A 21338-nucleotide genomic window follows, 5' to 3' on the forward strand; every position below is an offset into this window, starting at 1 on the left:
TATTGTTCTTTATCCGTTCTTTTCAAAATTTACTTGAAGAAAAGACGTAAAGAACAAACTGAATGGAAAGAATCACAAATCTAAGAAATCTCACCTATCACTAGAGTGACCTACTGGAACAAGGAGTATAGGTGAAGGTGTTTAAGCTGTGTCTGACAGAAAGCAGCAAGATTAAGAAATCTGTCTTTTTTCTTGTGCTGCCCTTGACATACATCTGCAGGGTATGACCAAATACGAGGGAATCTCATTGAGCATGACTGTGAAACAAATTCAATATGTGCATTAAACGAGTGCCCCTCCCTTTCCATCCCAGCACATCAGCCTTTGATTACAGGCTCTGTTCTGCTTATCTTTATAAAGAGTAAAGCTGATCTGCCCTCTTTAAGGCCTTAAGCAATATTAATTCCTGGCTTTAATAAACATATCCATCTCGTTTTCACTTAACTGGCCCCCTCTTCATGAGGTCAATTATCAACAAAGTTGTTCTGCTCTGTTAAAGTCATTCTAAATGCATCACGCACCCCACCAGATTGTGCTGAGAGAGGAGCAGATCTTTTTGGAATAGAATGTTCCCATATTTTTTCTGCTAACCTCGTGATTCCCCCTGAGATTCCAGTCATGTTTCAAACAGATTTGGCTGCAAATTGTAGGCACTGTGAATTGGAAGTGTTCATTTAGGAGGATAGCAGTTCATGCTTCTTTTTTCCTTGGAGTGCTCACATTAGTACATGTAGACATTGCAGTAGAGTGTTGTACCGTGTTAGCCATAGATTGATACAGGAGAAAGTAGGGTGAAATGACACCTTTTGTTGGCTAACAAACAAATAGTTAGCCAACAAAAGGTGTCATTTCACCCTACTTTCTCCTGTATACATCTAGACAGTAATGCCCAAATAGGCTGGGTTGGCCAAAGTAATAATAATAATGCATTTTATTTATATAGCACCTTTCCCATGCTCAAGGCGCTTCACAGAGTCTTAGAAAAAACAGCAGGGTATATGTAACATTGGATGCAAATGTTTTCCTGAATAGAACAATGAAACAGATAACAAAGCATTAAATAGAATAAAGAACAATAAGCCAGAGTAAAATACTAAATTCAAAAGTAAAAGAAAAGCCTAACAAACAAATAACCTAATTTGTGACATAACAGACACACAAATTATCCTGAGCACCTGGACAGAGAGGTAAACTTATAGATAGATAGATAGATAGATAGATAGATAGATAGATAGATAGATAGATAGATAGATAGATAGATAGATAGATAGATAGATAGATAGATAGATAGATAGATAGATAGATACTTTATTAATCCCAATGGGAAATTCACAAAAAAAGAAAGGGCAGAATGTTAAGTTAATTTAAAAGCCTTCCTAAATAGATGAGTTTTAAGTTGTTTTTGAAAAGAATGAATGGAGTCAGCTGATCTAATTAATTTCGGGCTGTCATTCCAAAGTCTGGGTGCTATGGAGCTGAAGGCCCTGTCACCCATTGAGTGCAGGTTAGTGTGAGGCACAACAATATTACCAGAATCAGAGGACCTATTGATTTAGAAGGTCACTGATGTAGTCCGGTGTAAGGCCATTTAAAGCTTTGTAGGTTATTGAATTGTATATTCAATCCCGTAAGACACAGGGAGCCCATGAAGGTGAAGCAGGATGGGTGTGATGTGCTCACTGTTGCTGGTTCGAGTAAGGACTCTTGCAGCAGAGTTTTGAATCAACTGGAGCTGTGATATAAGATTAGAAGTGGCACCTGCCAGCAGCGAGTTACATTAATCGATGCGGGATGTGATAAAAGCAGGGACAAGTTTCTCAGCATTAGAAAAGGAGAGGAAGGAGTGAACACGGGATATGTTACGGAGGTAAAAGTAAGAAAGTTTCTTAATAAGAAAGGGAGGAATCAAAAATGACACCAAGATTCCTTGCATCAGAAGAAGGTCTGATGTGATCACCGTTGAGTGACTGAAAAGGAGCTTATTTTCTTGAGTAGCGCTTTAGTGCCAATTTGCAGGAGTTAAGTTTTGTTGCAATTTAACTTTAAAGAGTTCTGCTCCATCCAGGTTTTAATCTCACTGAGGCAAGTTGTGAGCTGAGAAAACTCTGATGAAGTTGCACTTTTGACATTGAAATAGAGTTGAGTGTCATCTGCATAAAAATATAGCTATGAATAAAATGGCCAAGGAGAAGCATGTAAATACAGAAGAGAACAGGGCCAAGGACAGAGCCCTGAGGAACTCCTTGTATTTTGTATTTTGAGATGTCTTCTCTCATTGAATCAGCTAGCCTACAGATGTTATTGTATGTAACCAATCCATAAAGTGATTTAAACATTTTGAATTTGAAATGAATTTTTCTTTGCCTTGTATTATAGTTTCTAGGAATTTGTAGGAGTAAAACAGACAGCACAGTGTTTACATATATATACAGTATATTGCAAACTTGACTCCTCAGTCACTCATCAACAAAAACACTATTTCCTGTTTAGTTAAAAAGCTGAAATTTGGCAGGATGTTACATCTAGGGGTATTATGTATCTGCTGAGAAAGGTCATTTCAATATATCAGTATTTAGGGGTAATTTCCCTCACAACAGAAAACTAAATACTCCAAAAATCTCAAAAATGCCTTTACGGATTTGATTGAAATTTCCCTACTTTCTCCTGTATCAATCTATGGCTAACATGGTATAACACTCTACTGCTATGTCTATATAATCTACCTGTATGCATCTTCCACCACTCTTGTACATCACAATCATTAAAATATGTATTCACACAACCATATCCATCCTTTTTGCATCACCACTCTCTCTCCCTTAGATACACTCTCCACCACTTCATTCAACTCACTCCAGAAATCTAATTTCTTATCCATCACACATGGGGCGCATATGCACTAATAACATTCACCATCACACCTTCTATTTCCAGATTCATAATCATCACTCTGTCTGACACATACAGGTACATTATATCCTATACAGGAAAGTCAGTATGAAGGAGATTGGAGACTGAAAAGTGGTGGAAGACTGTAAGGAGAAGTTCACTGGAGTTTCACTGGGTAGCACTGAAAGTTTACCAGACAGCTAAGCAACTACAGCAGAAGTGGTAAGGGAGAGTTAGAAGGGTGCTTGGTTTGACAGATAAAGGAGGACAGATAAAGGAGGACAAAGAACCCTGGTGGTGGAATGGGGAAGTACAGGAGAGTATACAGAGGAAGAGGTTGTCGAAGAAGTGGGATAGTCAGAGAGATGCAGAAAGTAGACAGGAGTACAAGGAGATAAGGTGCAAGGTGAAGAGAGAGGTGGCGAAGGCTAAAGAAAAGGCATATGATGAGTTGTATGAGAGGTTGGACAGAGGTAAGGAGGGAGAAAAGGACCTGTACCGATTGGCTAAATAGAGGGTGGAGTGGGTGGAGAAGAGTGTCAGGAGTGATTTGTGACAGACAGTAAAGGGAAGGTCTATAGAATGGTAGTGAGACCAGCTATGTTATATGGGTTGGAGATGGTGACACTGACCAAAAAACAGGAGACAGAGCTGGAGGTGGCAGAGTTAAAGATGCTACGATTTGAATTGGGTGTGATGAGGATGGACAGGGTTAGAAATGATGACATTAGAGGGTCGGCTCAGGTTGGACGGTTGAGCGACAAAATCAAAGAGGAGAGATTGCATTGGTTTGGACATGATTTTAGAGTGTACTTTAATTTTAACATACACATGCAACATTTGTTTTCTTAATACAGCAGAATCTCAGTTTAACATATCCTTCTATAACATTTTCCCACTTTTTGCATTTTTGAATGGCAAGTGGTGGTGAGGGATAGCACGGTGGTGCAGTGGTAGCGCTGCTGCCCCACAGTTAGGAGACCTGGGTTTGCTTCCTGGGTCCTCCCTGCGTGAAGTTTGCATGTTCTCCCCATGTCTGCGTGGGTTTCCTCCGGGTGCTCCAGTTTCCTCCCACAGTCCAAAGACATGCAGGTTAGGCACATTGGCAATCCTAAATTGTGCATGGTGTGTGGGTATGTGTGCCCTGTGGTGGGCTGGCGCCCTGCCCAGGATTTGTTTCCTGCCTTGCGCCCTGGGTTGGCCTGGGATTGGTTCCAGCAGACTCCCATGACCCTGTAGTTAGGATATAACGGGTTGGATAATGGATGGATGGATGGAAGCGGTGGTGATGCCTGGTTTTTCAGGGGGAACATTAATTCTGGAAAAAGAGGAGGAATGTGTGTTAAAGTTTTATTTTATAAATATTTGTTTATCATTTAGTTATTGTATTTACTGTATTACAACTGTGACACACATTTTATATGTGTGCTGTATCTTTATTGTAACAAATTAAAAGAAGCATTTTAAACAATTATTTAATTTTTCAACTAAACCAGCATTTAACATTTTCATATTAATTTTTTAAGTGGTTCCCTGCACAATGGTGTATAGTACTATGTGTAAAGACAATACGGGATATGCAGTTGTCAAAGCAAGGCACATTTTTCATTGTACTTTTTTAACTGAAGTTAGTAATTACAATTATAATCTCAAAGGCAATAATCATCAGTTAATAATTTTGCCATAATTGTGCATCTATTTTTAAAAGTTTAGTTCATTGCGTTTGCCACCTAAACTCAATGCTGTATGTAATAAGATTCAGTAAACCACAATTCAGCATGCATTGCCTTTAATCTAAACTTTGCAAAACTCTGTAACAGTACAACACTACAGATAAAAGTGTTACATTCAAATCTGATTGAAACTACCATTTTTACCAGATGTGCTACAGGGTGAGATTATATTTATGTTCAAATTTCACATTATTTTTACAAATTAGCTGTTTCTATTAAAAGAGTTCAACTTCCTGTAAAATTATATTTTGCAGAGACAATTAACCAAAGCTCAGGTCATTCACTAGGAAAAGCAGCAAATGATTTATGGCACAAATGTTTTACTCATGGCCAATTGTGGCTAGCAAATTCCCGAGTAAGGAGCTCCAGTGAAGTAATAATATTAGATCCTGGTAAAAAATAAATAAAAATAAAAAATAACAAGCATAGTGTACAGAAAAGTATGCAATTAGTTACATAGTACTTCTGATGCATTTGATTAGCCGATGGCAGTATAACAGAGGCCCAATGCCTTAGGAAAATTCCCAGGCAAATATATAACATTACACCAAATATTATATATAACAGGGCGGCACGGTGGCGCAGTGGGTAGCGCTGCTGCCTCGCCTTTGGGAGATCTGGGGACCTGGGTTCGGTTCCCGGGTCCTCCCTGCGTGGAGTTTGCATGTTCTCCCCGTGTCTGCGTGGGTTTCCTCCGGGCGCTCCGGTTTCCTCCCACAGTCCAAGGACATGCAGGTTAGGTGGACTGGCGATTCTAAATTGGCCCTAGTGTGTGCTTGGTGTGTGGGTGTGTTTGTGTGTGTCCTGCGGTGGGTTGGCACCCTGCCCAGGATTGTTTCCTGCCTTGTGCCCTGTGTTGGCTGGGATTGGCTCCAGCAGACCCCCGTGACCCTGTGTTCGGATTCAGCGGGTTGGTAAATGGATGGATGGATGGATTATATATAACAGTAGTTCAAGTCAATAGAGCATACATATCACAAAAACAATATTGCAGCTTGTAGAACTGCAGTTTTGCACAATTCTCTGCAAGTCCTTATAAGTAAAGGAGAATGATTTTCGGGTGTGTTGAGAATGAAGCTTTTGAGAAGCACATTCATTCTATGCCCATTTAGACTGAACAGTTCTATAGGTGGGATTTAGAAAGAAGGAGGAATTACACATTTTCTCCTGCATTTCTTTGCATCAACTAAACTTTTGTCATGCATGCAAGCCAGCAGATGGTAGATGTGTAAACAACTGAGGCCATCTAGAGGTAGACATTGGACCTTGCAAGAACAAGTTGTTAGTGCATTTCTTGTGATTTATTGGCTATGCATTTATAAATATTTTTATTTCTGTGTTATTTTGATTTTATATATTAAAAAATTGAATGTATAAGAGTATGTCCATAGAGAAAACAGAATGACAGGACATTTAGAACATCATCACCACATGCCTTATGTGGTAAGTTGTTGAAATCCTTTTTTGGATGTGCTGTCTGGTGCTGGATTTGAGTCATTAAATGAATTCAAATTTTAATCAATCTTTCTTGATACAGCCGCTTTCATTTTAAGTCATGTTGAAAAGTGCATTAAAATAGAGAGCAGAATTAAATGAGACTAAGTTGTCAGAGTACATGTAGACAGGGTAACTTAAATCAACAGGGGGCTTAAAACTATAATAATTAATCATTGCCATAGTATGGCATCTTTTATGGTTAACAGCATCACATTGTGTGCTACAACCACAGTAGAACTTATTCAGACCAATACAGCTAGAGTGCATAAAGAATGCTTGACTTCACACTGAAGGAGAATTCAAACTGTAACAGTCAGTATTTTTTAACCCTCCCTTTTCAGCATACTGTTATAAGTGCTTTATAATCTTTATAGTACTAACATAAACACATTCCTTTGCTGCCAGAATGCATTGTAGGAAGATATGGAAAGTTTAACTTGGTCTTTCCTGCCACACCAAATAAATGTAGGAAATAGTGTATGGATGTGAGAAAATAAATGAATCAATCAAGCAGTTAATTATCAGTGTGTGTCAATGCCAGTAATTAATTAAATCATTTTTAAGGCTTCCGGTTTTATTTCTTTTACCTTTCTCTGTAGAGGGTGGTTTCCAGCTGTTAGATTTATATCAAGGTAACAGAAGCCCACTTGTTTTTACAAAACACAATATTACAATTCATTCTTCTTCTTCTTTCAGCTGCTCCCATTATGGGTTGCCACAGCGGATCATCTTCTTCCATATCTTTCTGTCCTCTGCATCTTGTTCTGTTACACCCATCACCTGCATGTCCTCTGTCCCCGCATCCATAAACCTTTGCTTAGGCCTTCTTCTTTTCCTCGTTCCTGGCAGCTCTATCCTTAGCATCCTTCTCCGATCTCTCCTCTGCACATGTCCAAACCAACGCAATCTCGCCTCTCTGACTTTGTCTCCCAACCGTCCAACTTGAGCTGATCCTCTAATGTACTCATTTCTAATCCTATCCATCCTCGTCACACCCAATGCAAAGCTAGTTGAAACAAAGACCTGCAACAACATGAGTCCCTAAAACTGAGTTTGAGAAGCAGTGAGTGAGAGTCTAGAAGTTAATGAGGAAGTGTGTTGTTTAATGTGTGTGAGTTGTGTGTGTGTGTGTGTTTGTGTAGGAAGTAAGGGGGTTATAGTGGGGCCCAACTCAGCCCTCAAAAAGTATTGGCTCTGTGAGAATTTGGTCCCAATGTATTCTCTCAAAGACAGTGCATCAAGCAATAGAAATACTTCTACCCGTATCCTTATATCTTTATAAGCTATGTTATTCCTCGTCATTATGAATCTACTCTGCTCACTTAAAGTTCATGAGAATTCAAGCACCTATTCTAGATGCATTAGACAACACCATGCCTAGAAGAAAAAAGAGCTCATCGTTTTATTCTTTACCAATTTAGAGATGCAAAGATCCATTTCTTCATTATGTGGGAGAAAGCTGTAGCATTTGGATGAAAAACACATACAAGCAATGGGAGAATATACAAACTTCAGGCAGACGGTGAATGAGCTAGTAATCAAACACATCTGTTTAATTATGAGTAAGCAACACTAAACACCACCAATGTGTCCCTACAAATTGAAGCAAATTAATAAATTAGTGATGGGGTGAGTGTGAAAGCATATCACACAACATCCCACCAGGAGGTTAGTGCCCACTGCATTATTTCAGTAATCAGGAATTACTTTTTATAACTCTCTCCACAAAGCACCCATTTATGAAGTGATTCACAAGAAAGGAAATATGTACTTCCGTACTGCAGCATTGTGTAAAATTGCATAAACTGTAAAAGCTCTGTCACCCTCTATAAACATCATAGATTTAGAAATACTAACAAGAACACATAAGCAGATGTCAAGAAGGACTGTACTGAAAATTCAGTTCTAGAACAGCAGTGCTAAACACTTTGTCACATAATGTAAGTGTGTATTTGTACAAATAATAAATAGCAATTACGTCTGGTATCATTGGCAGCAGGTGGGCATATTTACCTGGCCAGAATTTCCTGGCATTTGACAGTATGATATGGAGGTCTCTTTAGTGTGCTCTCAAACAGAGTAACAAAACAGTAAAATTGCTTTTCTCTTGCAGGGTCAGCCTGGTCTTCTTGGCCCACAAGGACCCACTGGACCACCAGGCTTCCCTGGCCACCCAGGTCATCCTGGCCCTAAAGGAGAGAAGGGTGACCGGGGAAGGTCAGGACCATCTGGCCCTAAAGGCAGTGTGGTAAGTGTTTTTATCCCATGTACAGGTATTTTGCAAGCTTCGCTCAGGAGTTTGATTTGTGTTTTCATTTTTTCCTTTTTATACAGGGAGCAGAAGGCGTTCCGGGCTTTACTGGAGCTGACGGCATTCCTGTAAGTCCCGTTTCTAGAATGATATCTTCCATGTTGTATTGAAAAATTTGAATAATCCATAAGCACATGCGTTCAGCAGCATAAAAAGGTATATTGCCTATTGCCATCCTGGATTTCCACACAAACAACTGACTCATATTGAGAAGAACCTCATCCCTTACCTCAAATTTTTCTTTCAGATTAGGCCAACAGGATAGTGCTTGCTTGCCAGTGACATGGCTACCCAGTTACAGTATATAGTGGTGCCTCGTACTTCGAACGTAATTTGTTTCAGGAGACCATTTGAACTCTGAATTGTTTCAAGTCCAAATCAATTTTCCCCATTAAAAATAATGGAAAGTGAATTTATCCATCCCCAGACCCTACACAATACCTATTTCGATAAACTTAAATAGCATATACACATAATTTAAAGAAAAAAATAACATTGTTAAATGTTATGTCATGTGAAATGTTATTAAATTTCACTTGTGTCTGTCCGTGCTTGATATAGACAACGGTTGCCACAACTACTATAACCTTCCACAATAATAGCGAGATATCCGTGTTCCTGGCAGAGTTTTGGTCTTAGGCTTATCTTCAAGTCTTCAATGTCACCAATTATTATCGACTGTGGTATTTGACTGTTTATTCTGTGCATACTTTGTTACTGACTGAAACTGCATTATGACACTACCATTTTACACCTCCTCTTTCCTTCACTTCAATGTAAGCCTCCCGATAAAATGAAAAGGCACATACAGCATAGCTGCAACCAACAGAAACAGTCTCGCCAGCCTACATACACACAACAGAAAAGAAGCAGAGGCATCTACATCACCCAGACCAACCAGCACAGGCAAAATGCCTTAGAACAACAAAGACAATGTATGACAAACCACAGAGCGACATTATCTGAAGATCAGCGGCTGCAACGAATTACACACACAACTTTTCTGAAGAACAACAGCAAACTGCCAGACAACAAGAAACATTACGACATAAAAACTACAGGGATTCCATAACACTGACAACTCAAAACAAGATATTCCCCTTATATTACGGCGTAGGCAATTCCCTGTTCGTTTAGCATATTGTATGATTATCACCTTGTCACAACAACAAACATTTAATAATGTCGGAGTTTATTTGTTTATTCTAAACCTGGGTTAAATGTACAAGCACTTGCGGGTTACACACAGAGGAATTTTTTCACTAACAATAATGTTTATGCAACAAATTGCGTTTTTATTATAGACGTCGGTATACTACATTACCTGATGGCCACACTTCACACATACTGACTTACGTGTGCCCTGCATTTCCCTTCTTATCCAATATGTTCTGTTAACCTTTTCATGTTACACATTGTATTGTAAATATTCATGCTGTTGTAAGCGACTATAATAACATCCCATACTAATCATGTGACTATTCTAATATTGAGTCCTCTCACAAGTCACTACTTATTAAAATAATCTCCTTTCTTACTGTAATGTGTGATGTTCTTCTCTCCCTCATCATAATTTCATTAATGATTTTATTCTTGGGAAATTTTCACAAGCACAATTTGATAGTAATAAATTAAAACTTGAAAACAATAAATAAAATAGTAAATACTGAATAATAAAATGAAAATTGCATTTACTGTACCTTCGTGAAGAGTGCTGATAGCCTGTGTGGCTGGTGGAGAGGAAGAGAAAGGTTACTTTTTAGAAAGGGAGTCATCTTCCATAAAAATCCTTCGCAATAAGTTCCTTTTTTACCTCAGTCGTTGATACTACAACATCCTCTTAGGCTGTTACTTCCACAGTCTTCTTGGATGCCATGGTTAATAGATAAGAGTTATACAGTATACCGTATTTACTCGTGTACCGTAAAATCGCGAAAAAAATTTGCTCCGTGTACAATGCGCGTTGTGATTGTATAGGAAGCGTTTAGGGCACGTTTTCCGCGAAATGCACTTCTGTTTTTGTTGCATGACGAAAGAGCGAGCAAGAGAGAGAGAGAGCGCGTGCGAGCGAGCGAGAGAGCGCGCGCGTGAGCAAGAGAGAGAGCGTGAGTGAATAAACGAGTGAGAGAGAGCGCGAGCGAGTGAGAGAGAGCACGATAGAGAGAGAGCGCAAGCAAGTGAGAGAGAGCCCGAGCAAACGAGTGAGAGAGAGCGAACGAGCGCGCGAGAGCGAACGAGAGAGAGAGAGCGCGCGCGAGAGCGAATGAGAGAGAGAGAGCACGAGCAAATGAGCGAGAGAGATCGCGCGCGCGAGAGTGACTGAAAAAGAGAGCACGCGAGCGTGAGAGAGAGCACGCGCGCGAGCGTGAGAGAGAGCGCGAGAGAGAGAGAGTGCGAGCGAATAAGCGAGAGAATACGAGCGAGCGAGAGCGAACAAGCGAGAAAGAGCGCGCGCGAGAGCAAACAAGCGAGAAAGAGCGCACGCGAGAGCGAACGAGAGAGAGCACGAGCGAATGAGCGAGAGAGAGAGCACGAGAGAGAATAAGCGAGAGAGAGCGCGCGTGAGAGCAAACAAGCGAGAGAGAGAGCGCGCGTGAGAGCAAACAAGCGAGAGAGAGAGCGAGCGAGAGAGAGAGAGAGCACTTGAGCGAGAGAGAGAGAGAGAGAGAGCACGCGCATGAGCGAGAGAGCCAGCCCAAACAGAAGAAGTAAACATTACAGAAAAATTTCCTCGTGTATGATACGCACCTGATTTTCTAATGCTAATTTTCGGGAAAAAATGTACGTGTGGTACACTTGTAAATATGGTATGTAACCAAACACACCAAAAATAAAATGAAAAAAGCACTGAAAACACACCAGCGTAACACAAGAAATGCTTTCACAGCAGAGACGTCTTGGGTGCATAACAGATGATTTTTATGCTCACTGCGTAAGCGTAATCTGTTGCTGCATTTTTTCACTGTGCTCACAGTTCGAATGTAGAAGCATTGTTCAAACTCTGGATCAAATTTCTCTCAAATTTGGCCTTCAAACTCTGGAAGTTAATATCATTCAAACTCTACAAGTTAGAATCATTTGAAGTACGAGGCAACACTGTAGGTTGTTTTTATGTACAAAATATTTTGACAGGAGGCCTTCTTGCATTACTGGAATAGGGTTATAAGTCAGAAAACATACCATCAGATAGAATGATGATGTTTCCAAAGTAGTGGACTATTAACGTAATATTTCAAATAAGAAGTGGCATTCCAGGCAGTAAAGGAAAACTCAACCACATAGAGGGAGCCAATTTACGTTCCTACCTGGCCTCTGTAGGTAACTGAAATTATCTTTTAGATACTAGATTTGTTAGTAGTGTGATAGTGAAAATGCAGCAGTCAGACATTACCTTTTTCATTAAGCATATTTAGTTTTGCTAACTAATGATGCTCACATTTCTCATAGATTTTGTATTCACTTATATTGATTTTTTTGTGCCCAGGGTCATCCAGGTCAAGCTGGACCAAGAGGTAGACCAGGTGCTGATGGCTGCAATGGAACAATTGGAGACTCTGGCCTCTCTGGAGTGCCCGGGATTGTTGGATTTCCTGGATTGCCGGTCAGTACCCAAAACGCATAAACATACAAAAAAGTAGTTGATAAGTAAGCTTTCATTACACACAACTACAAAATCAATATTTTAGTTTAGTGTGGATCTTAATATAATTTATGAGTCCAAAGATTAACTCAGTGGGAAGTTACCCCATATAGAATATTTGTAAATTTGTCAATGTTTGCCTTTAGGTGTCCCTGACAATGTGAATTCTTCATGTGTAAATCATGTCAGCATTTTTGCAGAGTTATAGCCAGTGTTTTTGTTTACAGTGTTGTTATATACATATCTGACTATTTTAAAGTGATATACCACAGCAAGATAATGCACCCTTGTGCTTATTACATTTTTACTAACACACCTTCCATCAGTTCTTCAAATAATAAATAAAAAATTAGCAGGGAATTGTAAACAAGATGCTATCCCCTTCTGTGCCCCATGTTCTCCTTCTGTTCTGTCCCTGTTAGTCGGCTAACATCCACCACGGTGCCCTCTTTCAGTTGTGAGAAGCAGATCATAGAATGGTTGAAATAGTTTTACTGGCGCTGACGTTCGAGGTTCAATTCCCAAGAGGGGATGCACTGAGTGTTTGTAAGCCTGATGAGCCCAGAATTAGGGCGAAACACTAGAGGTGGGCGGTATGACCAAAATTCTATATCACGGTATTTTTCTAAATTCTGCCGGTTTCACGGTATTAGACGGTATTTTTTTTCCCATGCATGAGTGGATGTTAACCACATTTTCTACTGCAAATACTGCAGTAGACTGGCTAAGAATAACCTTTTAGACTGTTGTGAGAATTGTACATCATACAAAAAGACATTTTAATGTGCACACAAGTATTAATCCAGGTTTGCATGGCCCCATAAAGTGATAGTTTTCAAGGGGGTTGCACTAAAGAGAAGGAATCACATTGCATGACAGATGCAGTCAAAATATAGAACCTTTAACTGAACAAATTTTGCAACAGCTTAAACTATGATTTTGACAACATATTTTCAACCATCCAAAGAGGCATTCAGACTTAGTAAAATATCCAAAGGTGTTTGTCAAAAGTTGGATTGCACTGAACATGTCTTAGAAAAGGAATAAATAGTAAATATTTTTTGTAAACCAACTACACTTTCTGTTAATGTTAACAATCTCCGTCCACTGACACGTTAAAGTGACTTTTTAAACAATTTTACCATTATTAAACTGCATAATATTTAAACTAATAAATAATAACAATAAAAAACATAATAGTATTACTGATAGTTGCACCATTACTTCAAGGCTTCAAGCCCAGGTGCATTACACAGTATTCACCAAATTAAAATAAAATAAAACAAGTGCAATCTTGGTGATGACATCGTACCAACTGTACCATCATTTAGGCAAACTGCATTAATATGGACCTTGCTTCAAGCTAAGCTATATACATAAATAATAAAAACTGCAACTTGCATTTATAATGCTGTTTGTGGTATAGCCCTATGGAAGCGCATTAGGGCCACTGTGAAGAAAAAAAAATATGGACACGGAAGAAAAAAACAAACTATATGTCGAGAATAAATTCGACATGTTGACTATGTCAAGATTAAAGTCGACATTTCCACTTTATTCTCAGTTTATTTTATAATTAAAGTAGAATGTTGTAAACTAAACTTCATCCTAAAATCAATGTTTAATTTACTAGATTTTCTCAAACCCCGTCACAAGTTAATGCAGCACATCAAATACTTTGTGTTAAGTGTTCCCCGGCCCAGTCATTAATCACTACGCTTCTTAAACTGACTTCCTCCGCACTAAGAGCAGGCGCCTGCAGCAATCACCGCACAGAATCCATTCACTTCATGATATTCCTGCTCTCTACCAAAACCACAGTATAATTACCAATCACCACACAATAAACGTCTTTGTGAAATTAAAACTAGTTATTAACTTAGCCGACGGAGTGTTCAGAACTTTAAAAATATCTTCGTTATACATGTTTAATTATGCCATCCATTCAGAGTTGCGCCCATCTCTGAACGAGTCGATAGCACATCGCAGAATGAATACAAGCAAAACATACACTAGCAAGTACAAAAACAAGTACAACTTGGCTTGCAGTATTATCCAGTAGTATAGAAACAGTATTTACACATCTGACCTTTTAAAACAAGTATCTCCAGGCGACGGATGTGACTCCTTTTTTTCAGCAAAAGTTCTTCTGTTCATCACATGTTCAACTTTACTTTTAGTTCAGTTTCGGAATGCTCTCTGTCCATTTTCACCGCGCGGCATACCTATGCTACCGCCCACTATTTGGTGGTGTAGCAGTGAAAAAGAGCCCTAGTGCAACAAATCTGTGTTTAGCGGTGTAGCAGTGAAAAACGTCCCCACTTAATCAGTTTCTCGCTGCGCCACGTTCCGAACGTCGTTTAGGCAATTTAAACCGGTGTTGCGGTATAAGAAAAATCCATATCATAAAAAAAATTTAAAACGGTTTTCGGTATGAACCGGTATACTGCCCAGCACTAATCCAGTGTCTTAAAGATCATGCTGCCTCCTTAAGGAGGTTTTTAATTATTTTGCAAGATTTTCTTTGTAGTCAACCCAGAAAAACAAATCTGAAATTAGTCCTATCAAATTTGCAATAAATTTGTTTCTAATCATTATAGATGGGTTATAACAGTATCTGCAGAACATCTTTCAGCAATTGAAACCACTGAAGTTTAAGTTCAAGTATAATTTTCCAGCCTGTTTTTTGAAAATGTTGTCCATGCCCATACTTAAAAAATTTAAAAAAGCAAACAAAAAAAATTTAAATTCACACATTGTAGCAAGGAACATAATTATAAGATTAACTAATGCAAGCAGGAATTTCACTGTACTGTGTAGATGTGACAATAATGACTCTACAAATTATGTGAGAACTCCATCATAAAACTGTGTTAAACAATGTGCATTATGCAGTGCAAAAAACTGACATTTAACAGTCTTTATTTTAGTGGATCTAGACTTTATAGTATCTTAAGCTGAAGAAAGATGCACACCAGTGAAGTTAAAACATGGAATTTCTGTCTGGAGACTACCAGCGTTTTATGATCAAAAGAGGAAAACTGCTTTCTAATAATGAGAAAGGTTTCTCTTCTTCAGTCTTTTCATGGAGGTTTCACCTTTTTAAATTCAAATTAGACCTGAAAGCTTTCATTTCCTTGTTAGATTAGATTCATATTTTATTGTATGACTCTTCTGTACCAAAAAAATTGATGTAAGGTCATTCCAGATCATATTTATTTTTTGTTTAATTTTCCTAGTACTTCTATCCTTGTGGTTCATCATTCATTTTAATTATTTTATACTAGACATTAAGCCCGTTACAATAACAGGCGCTAGAACAGTAGTGCATTCTCTTTGATAATTTTTTTTACGCTCATTTTCCTGTTCTTCTATAGATCTATTTGCTCTTCTGAGTCTTTCTTTTTTAGCGTTTTTCTGACGCTCATTTTCTTTTTCTTCTTTTTTGGGTGGCATGTTGTTAGTAGATAGTCACAGTAATATAGGCTTGTACGTCCGTAATATTTTCTGTTACAGTAATACTGGCTTATATGTGGATGTAATATGCATCACTGTATTGTGTGCCTTTAATTTTCTGTCGCAGTAATACTTGTTTGCATTTCCGTAAAATGCCTGTAATTTTCTCTGACAGTAATACTGGCTTTGATGTCCGTAATATGCGTTTAATTTTCTGTCACAACAGTGGGCAATCAGCAGATTCTCCCCAGCAACTGATGTAATGTGTGGCGTGCAGTTGATAATCGTGCTTGTGGCGTCTCTCCAGCAAGTACTGTGCAGTTCCCCAGCAAGTATTTTAATCCGTGCTGGCGTGCAGCTGATTATTGTATGTGTGGCATCTCCCCAGCAATGGATTTTATGTTTGCGAAAATAAATCTACTTTTAAAAGTCATCCTTTTGTAATATCATGAAAATTCGTAAACCCCTTCAACGACTGACACTTTACACTTCACCGGGCCAGGCTTCTTAATCGCAAATCCGACATCCTCAGAGTGAACACTTGCACAACAACAAACACTAATCCCACCTCTTTGGGGAAGCTGGTCTTCGCGTCTCAGTACCCGATTGGATTTTTCATGCCTTTTGTTGTAAGTCTTACCTCATTTACAGAAATCCGATTGGATCGGCTGCGCGATATTTTATAGGTCCCGCCCTCTCTGTCTTGTGTGATGCATCAGGCGGCCTTTGAAGCATTGCACCGTGCCCCGCACATGCGCACTTCACCAGAAGACACACACACGGACGCTGGACGCACACAGGAGTTTTATTAAAGAGGATTACACGCAGTTGAGTTTTAAATTATGTATGAATTATGTTTTTGTTTTTTGTTGTTTTTTGTAACTGTACATTCTGAATGTCATTATTTTAAATAAATATTAATTTTTTTGTTTGATTTACTTTTATTATTCTTCAGGGCATCACAGGCCCTAAAGGACAAAAGGGTGAGCCATGGCATGTAACAGTAATTATGGAGCAAATGAGGGTAAGACTTTGCATGCTTTTTTGAACATACTGTTGAATTTATTCTAATATAATCAAAAATAATATCACAATTTTCAATCTTAATATGAAAGCAATCATGAACATTGGAAAAATAATAATTTTAATTTTACTGTTATATGTGGTAAAAATTGATTATTGAACATACAGTTCTAACTGAGTCTAGTGTTCCCCTAATCTGCATTTAAAAAGTCACATTATGCATACCTTCAAATGTACTACTTTAAAGTTGTGTTTCTAAATTTTAAGTGGCCGTTTCTTGTGTTTGAATATTTTTAGGGAGATCCAGGTGACCCTGGCTTTCAGGGATTCCAGGTGGGTGTTCAATCTAATCAAGTCTCACAGTATTATATGAAAAGGTACGTAAGAACTAATCTTTATTTCCTTGTTTCTGCAGGGACCTAATGGAGCTCCAGGTCATATAGGTCTGCCAGGCGCTTCAGGTCCCCTAGTAAGTCTTCGACATATTTTTTCATTACTTGGAACCTCTATTAAGGTTATCCATCAAGTCTGCAGTATTGTGTGCATATATATAAAAGAGGCACTTCTCAAACCATAAAATAAGCAAAGCCAAGCAAGTTTCTTGCTAAATGTCCGAAAGTGATTCTCTTAAATTATACACTTAAATTGAGGTTGTGTGCTGATTTCTGATTTCTTTTCTGTTTACAGGGACGACCAGGACCCCCTGGACCACCTGGATCAAAGGTTTGAGTGTTGTTGACCTAAAAAAACTTGGCACTTTGTTCTAAATTCTGTGTGTTAAGTTGTACAAACAACTTTCCATTACTTTACAACACAGAAAGAAATGCATAGTTAGTTTCTGAAATGCACATCTAATTCCTTTTCTTTCTGGAATGCACAGCTAATTTTTCTTCTTCATGTTCATTGAGGGGGGTCTAATTTCCTTACTACAGTCAGGGTTATGATGAGCAAAGCAATACTAATCTGTAGCCCCTCACCATCAACAATGACCATTCATACAGAACTGGTGTTACCTGAGCTTATAGTAAAATAATATTTTTCAAATTTATACAAGGGCGGCACGGTGGTGCAGTGGTAGCCCTGCTGCCTCGCAGTAAGGAGACCCGGGTTCGCTTCCCGGGTCCTCTCTGCGTGGAGTTTGCATGTTCTCCCCGTGTCTGCATGGGTTTCCTCCGGGTGCTCCAGTTTCCTCCCACAGTCCAAAGACATGCAGGTTTGGTGAATTGGTGATTCTAAATTGTCCCTAGTGTGTGTGTGTGTCCTGCTGTGGGTTGGCACCCTGCCTGGGATTGGTTCCTACCTTGTGCCCTGTGTTGGCTGGGATTGGCTCCAGCAGTCCCCCGTGACCCTGTGTTCGATTTAGCGGGTTGGAAAATGGATGAATAGATGAGGGATGAATTATAGAAATTTACATATTACAAATGTGTGCTGAAGGTTCCTTTTGATTTTTAGGGTTCTCAGGAAACGGCACTGAAAGGAGAAAAAGGAGAACTAGTAAGTATGTCTAGGCTGTAAGGGGGAACAGTCATTATTGTCAGACTTTGTAATCCAATGTTCAATGTGTTTAATGAGTGCAAAACCTCCCGTAGAAGAGTAAACATGTTGATTTGGACAGGGCTCTGCAGTCTGTCAGGAAATGTTACATTTCCTTTCCTCTATATGGCTTATCTTCATCTTTGACTTTACATTTGTCAGTTTATCTTATAAGTCATATATTATAGCATATTAGAAACATGCTCTGTCAAGTAATACAGCCTGAAAATCATCCATATTAAATAGAATGATGATTGCTTCCTCCTGTCAAATCAGTTACCACAAATGTTGAGGCTATACCATCTCCATTCGATTGGCCAGGTTGCTCAGATGGCAACTTCCCAAAAAAGATTGTGAAAAAAGAAACCCAAGAACCACATGGCAGGGATAACAGGGGTAACCTTGTTTAATAACCATTGGATTCATCCTGAAAAATGTAGGAAAAAAGGAGGAAAGAAAGTAGTTCAATACAGTGTACGTTAACACCATTATGCCTTCTTGCACATTGGTCCAGCAAATGACAAAGACTTCTTATTGAATGTCTGTTTATAAGTAGACAGTCTGGAACAGGTATAAATGGATATGTGGCTAATGCTCTTTTTTCCAGTTTGGCTTCTTCATCTATGAGGGTGGAAAAAAATGGGTAGTAAGAGTGTTGCATCCACACCTTCCCCTCCATAACATTCAGGTCTCAGAAAAAGCCACAAAAGATCTTTTTCTTTCAGATTGACCAGGAAATATGCACTCTTGTTTTAGAAATAATAAAATTTGCCTTCTCATGGCGTTCGTTATCTTCAAATACAGATTTTGTGTTTTGTCTACAATTTAGGGTGATGCTGGGCCACCAGGAGAACCTGGGAGATACACTTTTGAAGCACCCAAACCTTCTATTAAAGGGCCGAGAGTAAGTGTTGTATTTTAGACTGAATCATTATGTCAATTGGTAATTTTGGATTTGGTAATCTATTAAGCTCTGAGGTTGTTTTGATGTGGTCCAGTTGGTCTTTTTTACAAAGCAGTAACAATGAATATGCCTGCACCTGTGTCAAAAGCAGTCAGTCTGCATTTTAGTACAAGCAAATCATAGTTATGGGTACATACCGTGCTAAAATTAATTTAGTTGAGAAAGTAATTCACTATATTTTCTCTTTGACATTTAACTGTTTTATATGGGTAGCCTTGTCACTTAGAGCCTTATGTGTGAGTAGTTCTGTTTTAATCTTTGCTACGCACTGGTGTTACTTAAATGAGACATAGGAAGCAGGAGGAACACACAGTGTGTGAGGAAAGAGGAGGATAGGTTGACTTTTGCAAGATGCAATTATTGATATAGAATAAAGTTATAATTTTAACCTTGTCTTTTATCATTCCAAAGGGAGAAATAGGAGGTAAGGGGCCCAAAGGAAATATAGGAGAGCAAGTAAGTGTCATTCATCCTATCTATCTATCTATCTATCTATCTATCTATCTATCTATCTATCTATCTATCTATCTATCTATCTATCTATCTATCTATCTATCTATCTATCTATCTATCTATCTATCTATCTATCTATCTATCTATCTATCTTTGGATTCAGTTAAAGTGTGTTAATAAATCAAATATAAACCTGAGGCAATATTCTGGCATGGCATGTTTCCATTTCCAGTTAGACAGTAAGTTTAACTTTCTGTAGTTATTCACTTAGATGTACTGTCAGAAGGTGGATATTGTGCAGTCTTGTGCTTCATCTGGTGTTGTTAGACAGATTTGTTGATTTTGGTGTTTTGAGTACTGAAATCTACATCTCCTGTGGTTCTTTATTATCATCTCTCTTAACAGCAGTCCTTTTTACCTCCTTTTGATGGGGTGTGACACATCATTTACTTCAAATGCATATTTTTCAATACATATTTTCACAAACATCGCTGCCAATTCTTTCAACCTTACATTGACTTCTACTCTGTTGTTGTAACTGTGAACAGCAGAGAGCACACACAACATCTACGACAACATATCATATAAGTTTTACTACTAGTCCTCTGATATCTTTGAATATCACTGTATAATCTGATTTTAGACACATATTTTTTATTTGCAACAGGTTGCATTTATTTATAACATGTACAATGTGCTTATTGCACACGGAACACTGTTATATGTTTAATAGGGGCGAGACTTTTTGGTTGTAGACAGTTTATCATAATCAGAAGCTTGCTGTCTGTCAGATTAGGTTAACAAGATCACCATTGCTCTTTGCAGTTCAAAATAATTGCTCCTACTTTGAGCGCTGTCTTCACGAGGCACTGTTTGTTTTAAAATGTCACTCAGAGAAGCCATCTAATTGTTTCCACCCAGTTTTAAGTAAAATTCACTTGTTGTCTCCAAACTTACAGTATATATATATATATATATATATATACAGTAATCCCTCCTCCATCGCGGGGGTTGCGTTCCAGAGCCACCCGCGAAATAAGAAAATCCGCGAAGTAGAAACCATATGTTTATATGGTTATTTTTATATTGTCATGCTTGGATCACAGATTTGCGCAGAAACACAGGAGGTTGTAGAGAGACAGGAACGTTATTCAAACACTGCAAACAAACATTTGTCTCTTTTTCAAAAGTTTAAACTGTGCTCCATGACAAGACAGAGATGACAGTTCTGTCTCACAATTAAAAGAATGCAAACATATCTTCCTCTTCAAAGGAGTGTGCGTCAGGAGCAGAGACTGTCATAAAGACAGAGAATGCAAACAAATCAATAGGGCTGTTTGGCTTTTAAGTATGCGAAGCACCGCGGCACAAAGCTGTTGAAGGTGGCAGCTCACACCCCCTCCGTCAGGAGCAGGGAGAGAGAGATAGAGAGAGACAGAGAAAAACAAACATGCAAAAATCAATACGTGCCCTTCGAGCTTTTAAGTATGCGAAGCACCGTGCAGCATGTCGCTTCACTAAGCAGCTGCACAGAAGGTAGCAACGTGAAGATAATCTTTCAGCAATTTTAGACGAGCGTCCGTATCATCTAGGTATGCGAACAGCCCCCCTGCTCACACCCCCTACGTCAGGATCAGAGAAAGCGCAAGAGAGAGAAAGAGAAAAGTAAGTTGGGTAGCTTCTCAGCCATCTGCCAATAGCGTCCCTTGTATGAAATCAACTGGGCAAACCAACTGAGGAAGCATATACCAGAAATGAAAAGACCCATTGTCCTCAGAAATCCGCGAACCAGCAAAAAATCCGCGATATACAGTGATCCCTCGTTATATCGCGCTTCGC

At 38.8% G+C, this 21338-nt stretch overlaps 1 protein-coding gene across 3 annotated transcripts in view; it reads left to right on the forward strand.

Moving 5' to 3' along the window:
* col4a2 (collagen, type IV, alpha 2) overlaps nucleotides 1-21338 on the forward strand; it is a 266524-nt gene that overhangs the window by 136006 nt on the left and 109180 nt on the right. For all 3 annotated transcript variants that reach the window (XM_051926298.1, XM_028799203.2, XM_051926299.1), the window contains exons 5-14: nucleotides 8233-8367; nucleotides 8454-8498; nucleotides 11915-12031; nucleotides 16482-16550; nucleotides 16847-16882; nucleotides 16965-17018; nucleotides 17237-17272; nucleotides 18002-18043; nucleotides 18912-18986; nucleotides 19458-19502. In XM_051926298.1, coding sequence (XP_051782258.1) covers nucleotides 8233-8367; nucleotides 8454-8498; nucleotides 11915-12031; nucleotides 16482-16550; nucleotides 16847-16882; nucleotides 16965-17018; nucleotides 17237-17272; nucleotides 18002-18043; nucleotides 18912-18986; nucleotides 19458-19502 — 654 coding nt within the window. The remainder of the gene's footprint in view (nucleotides 1-8232; nucleotides 8368-8453; nucleotides 8499-11914; nucleotides 12032-16481; nucleotides 16551-16846; nucleotides 16883-16964; nucleotides 17019-17236; nucleotides 17273-18001; nucleotides 18044-18911; nucleotides 18987-19457; nucleotides 19503-21338) is intronic.

The sequence above is a fragment of the Erpetoichthys calabaricus genome, chromosome 4 (assembly GCF_900747795.2).
Source record: "Erpetoichthys calabaricus chromosome 4, fErpCal1.3, whole genome shotgun sequence".
NCBI lineage: Eukaryota > Metazoa > Chordata > Cladistia > Polypteriformes > Polypteridae > Erpetoichthys > Erpetoichthys calabaricus.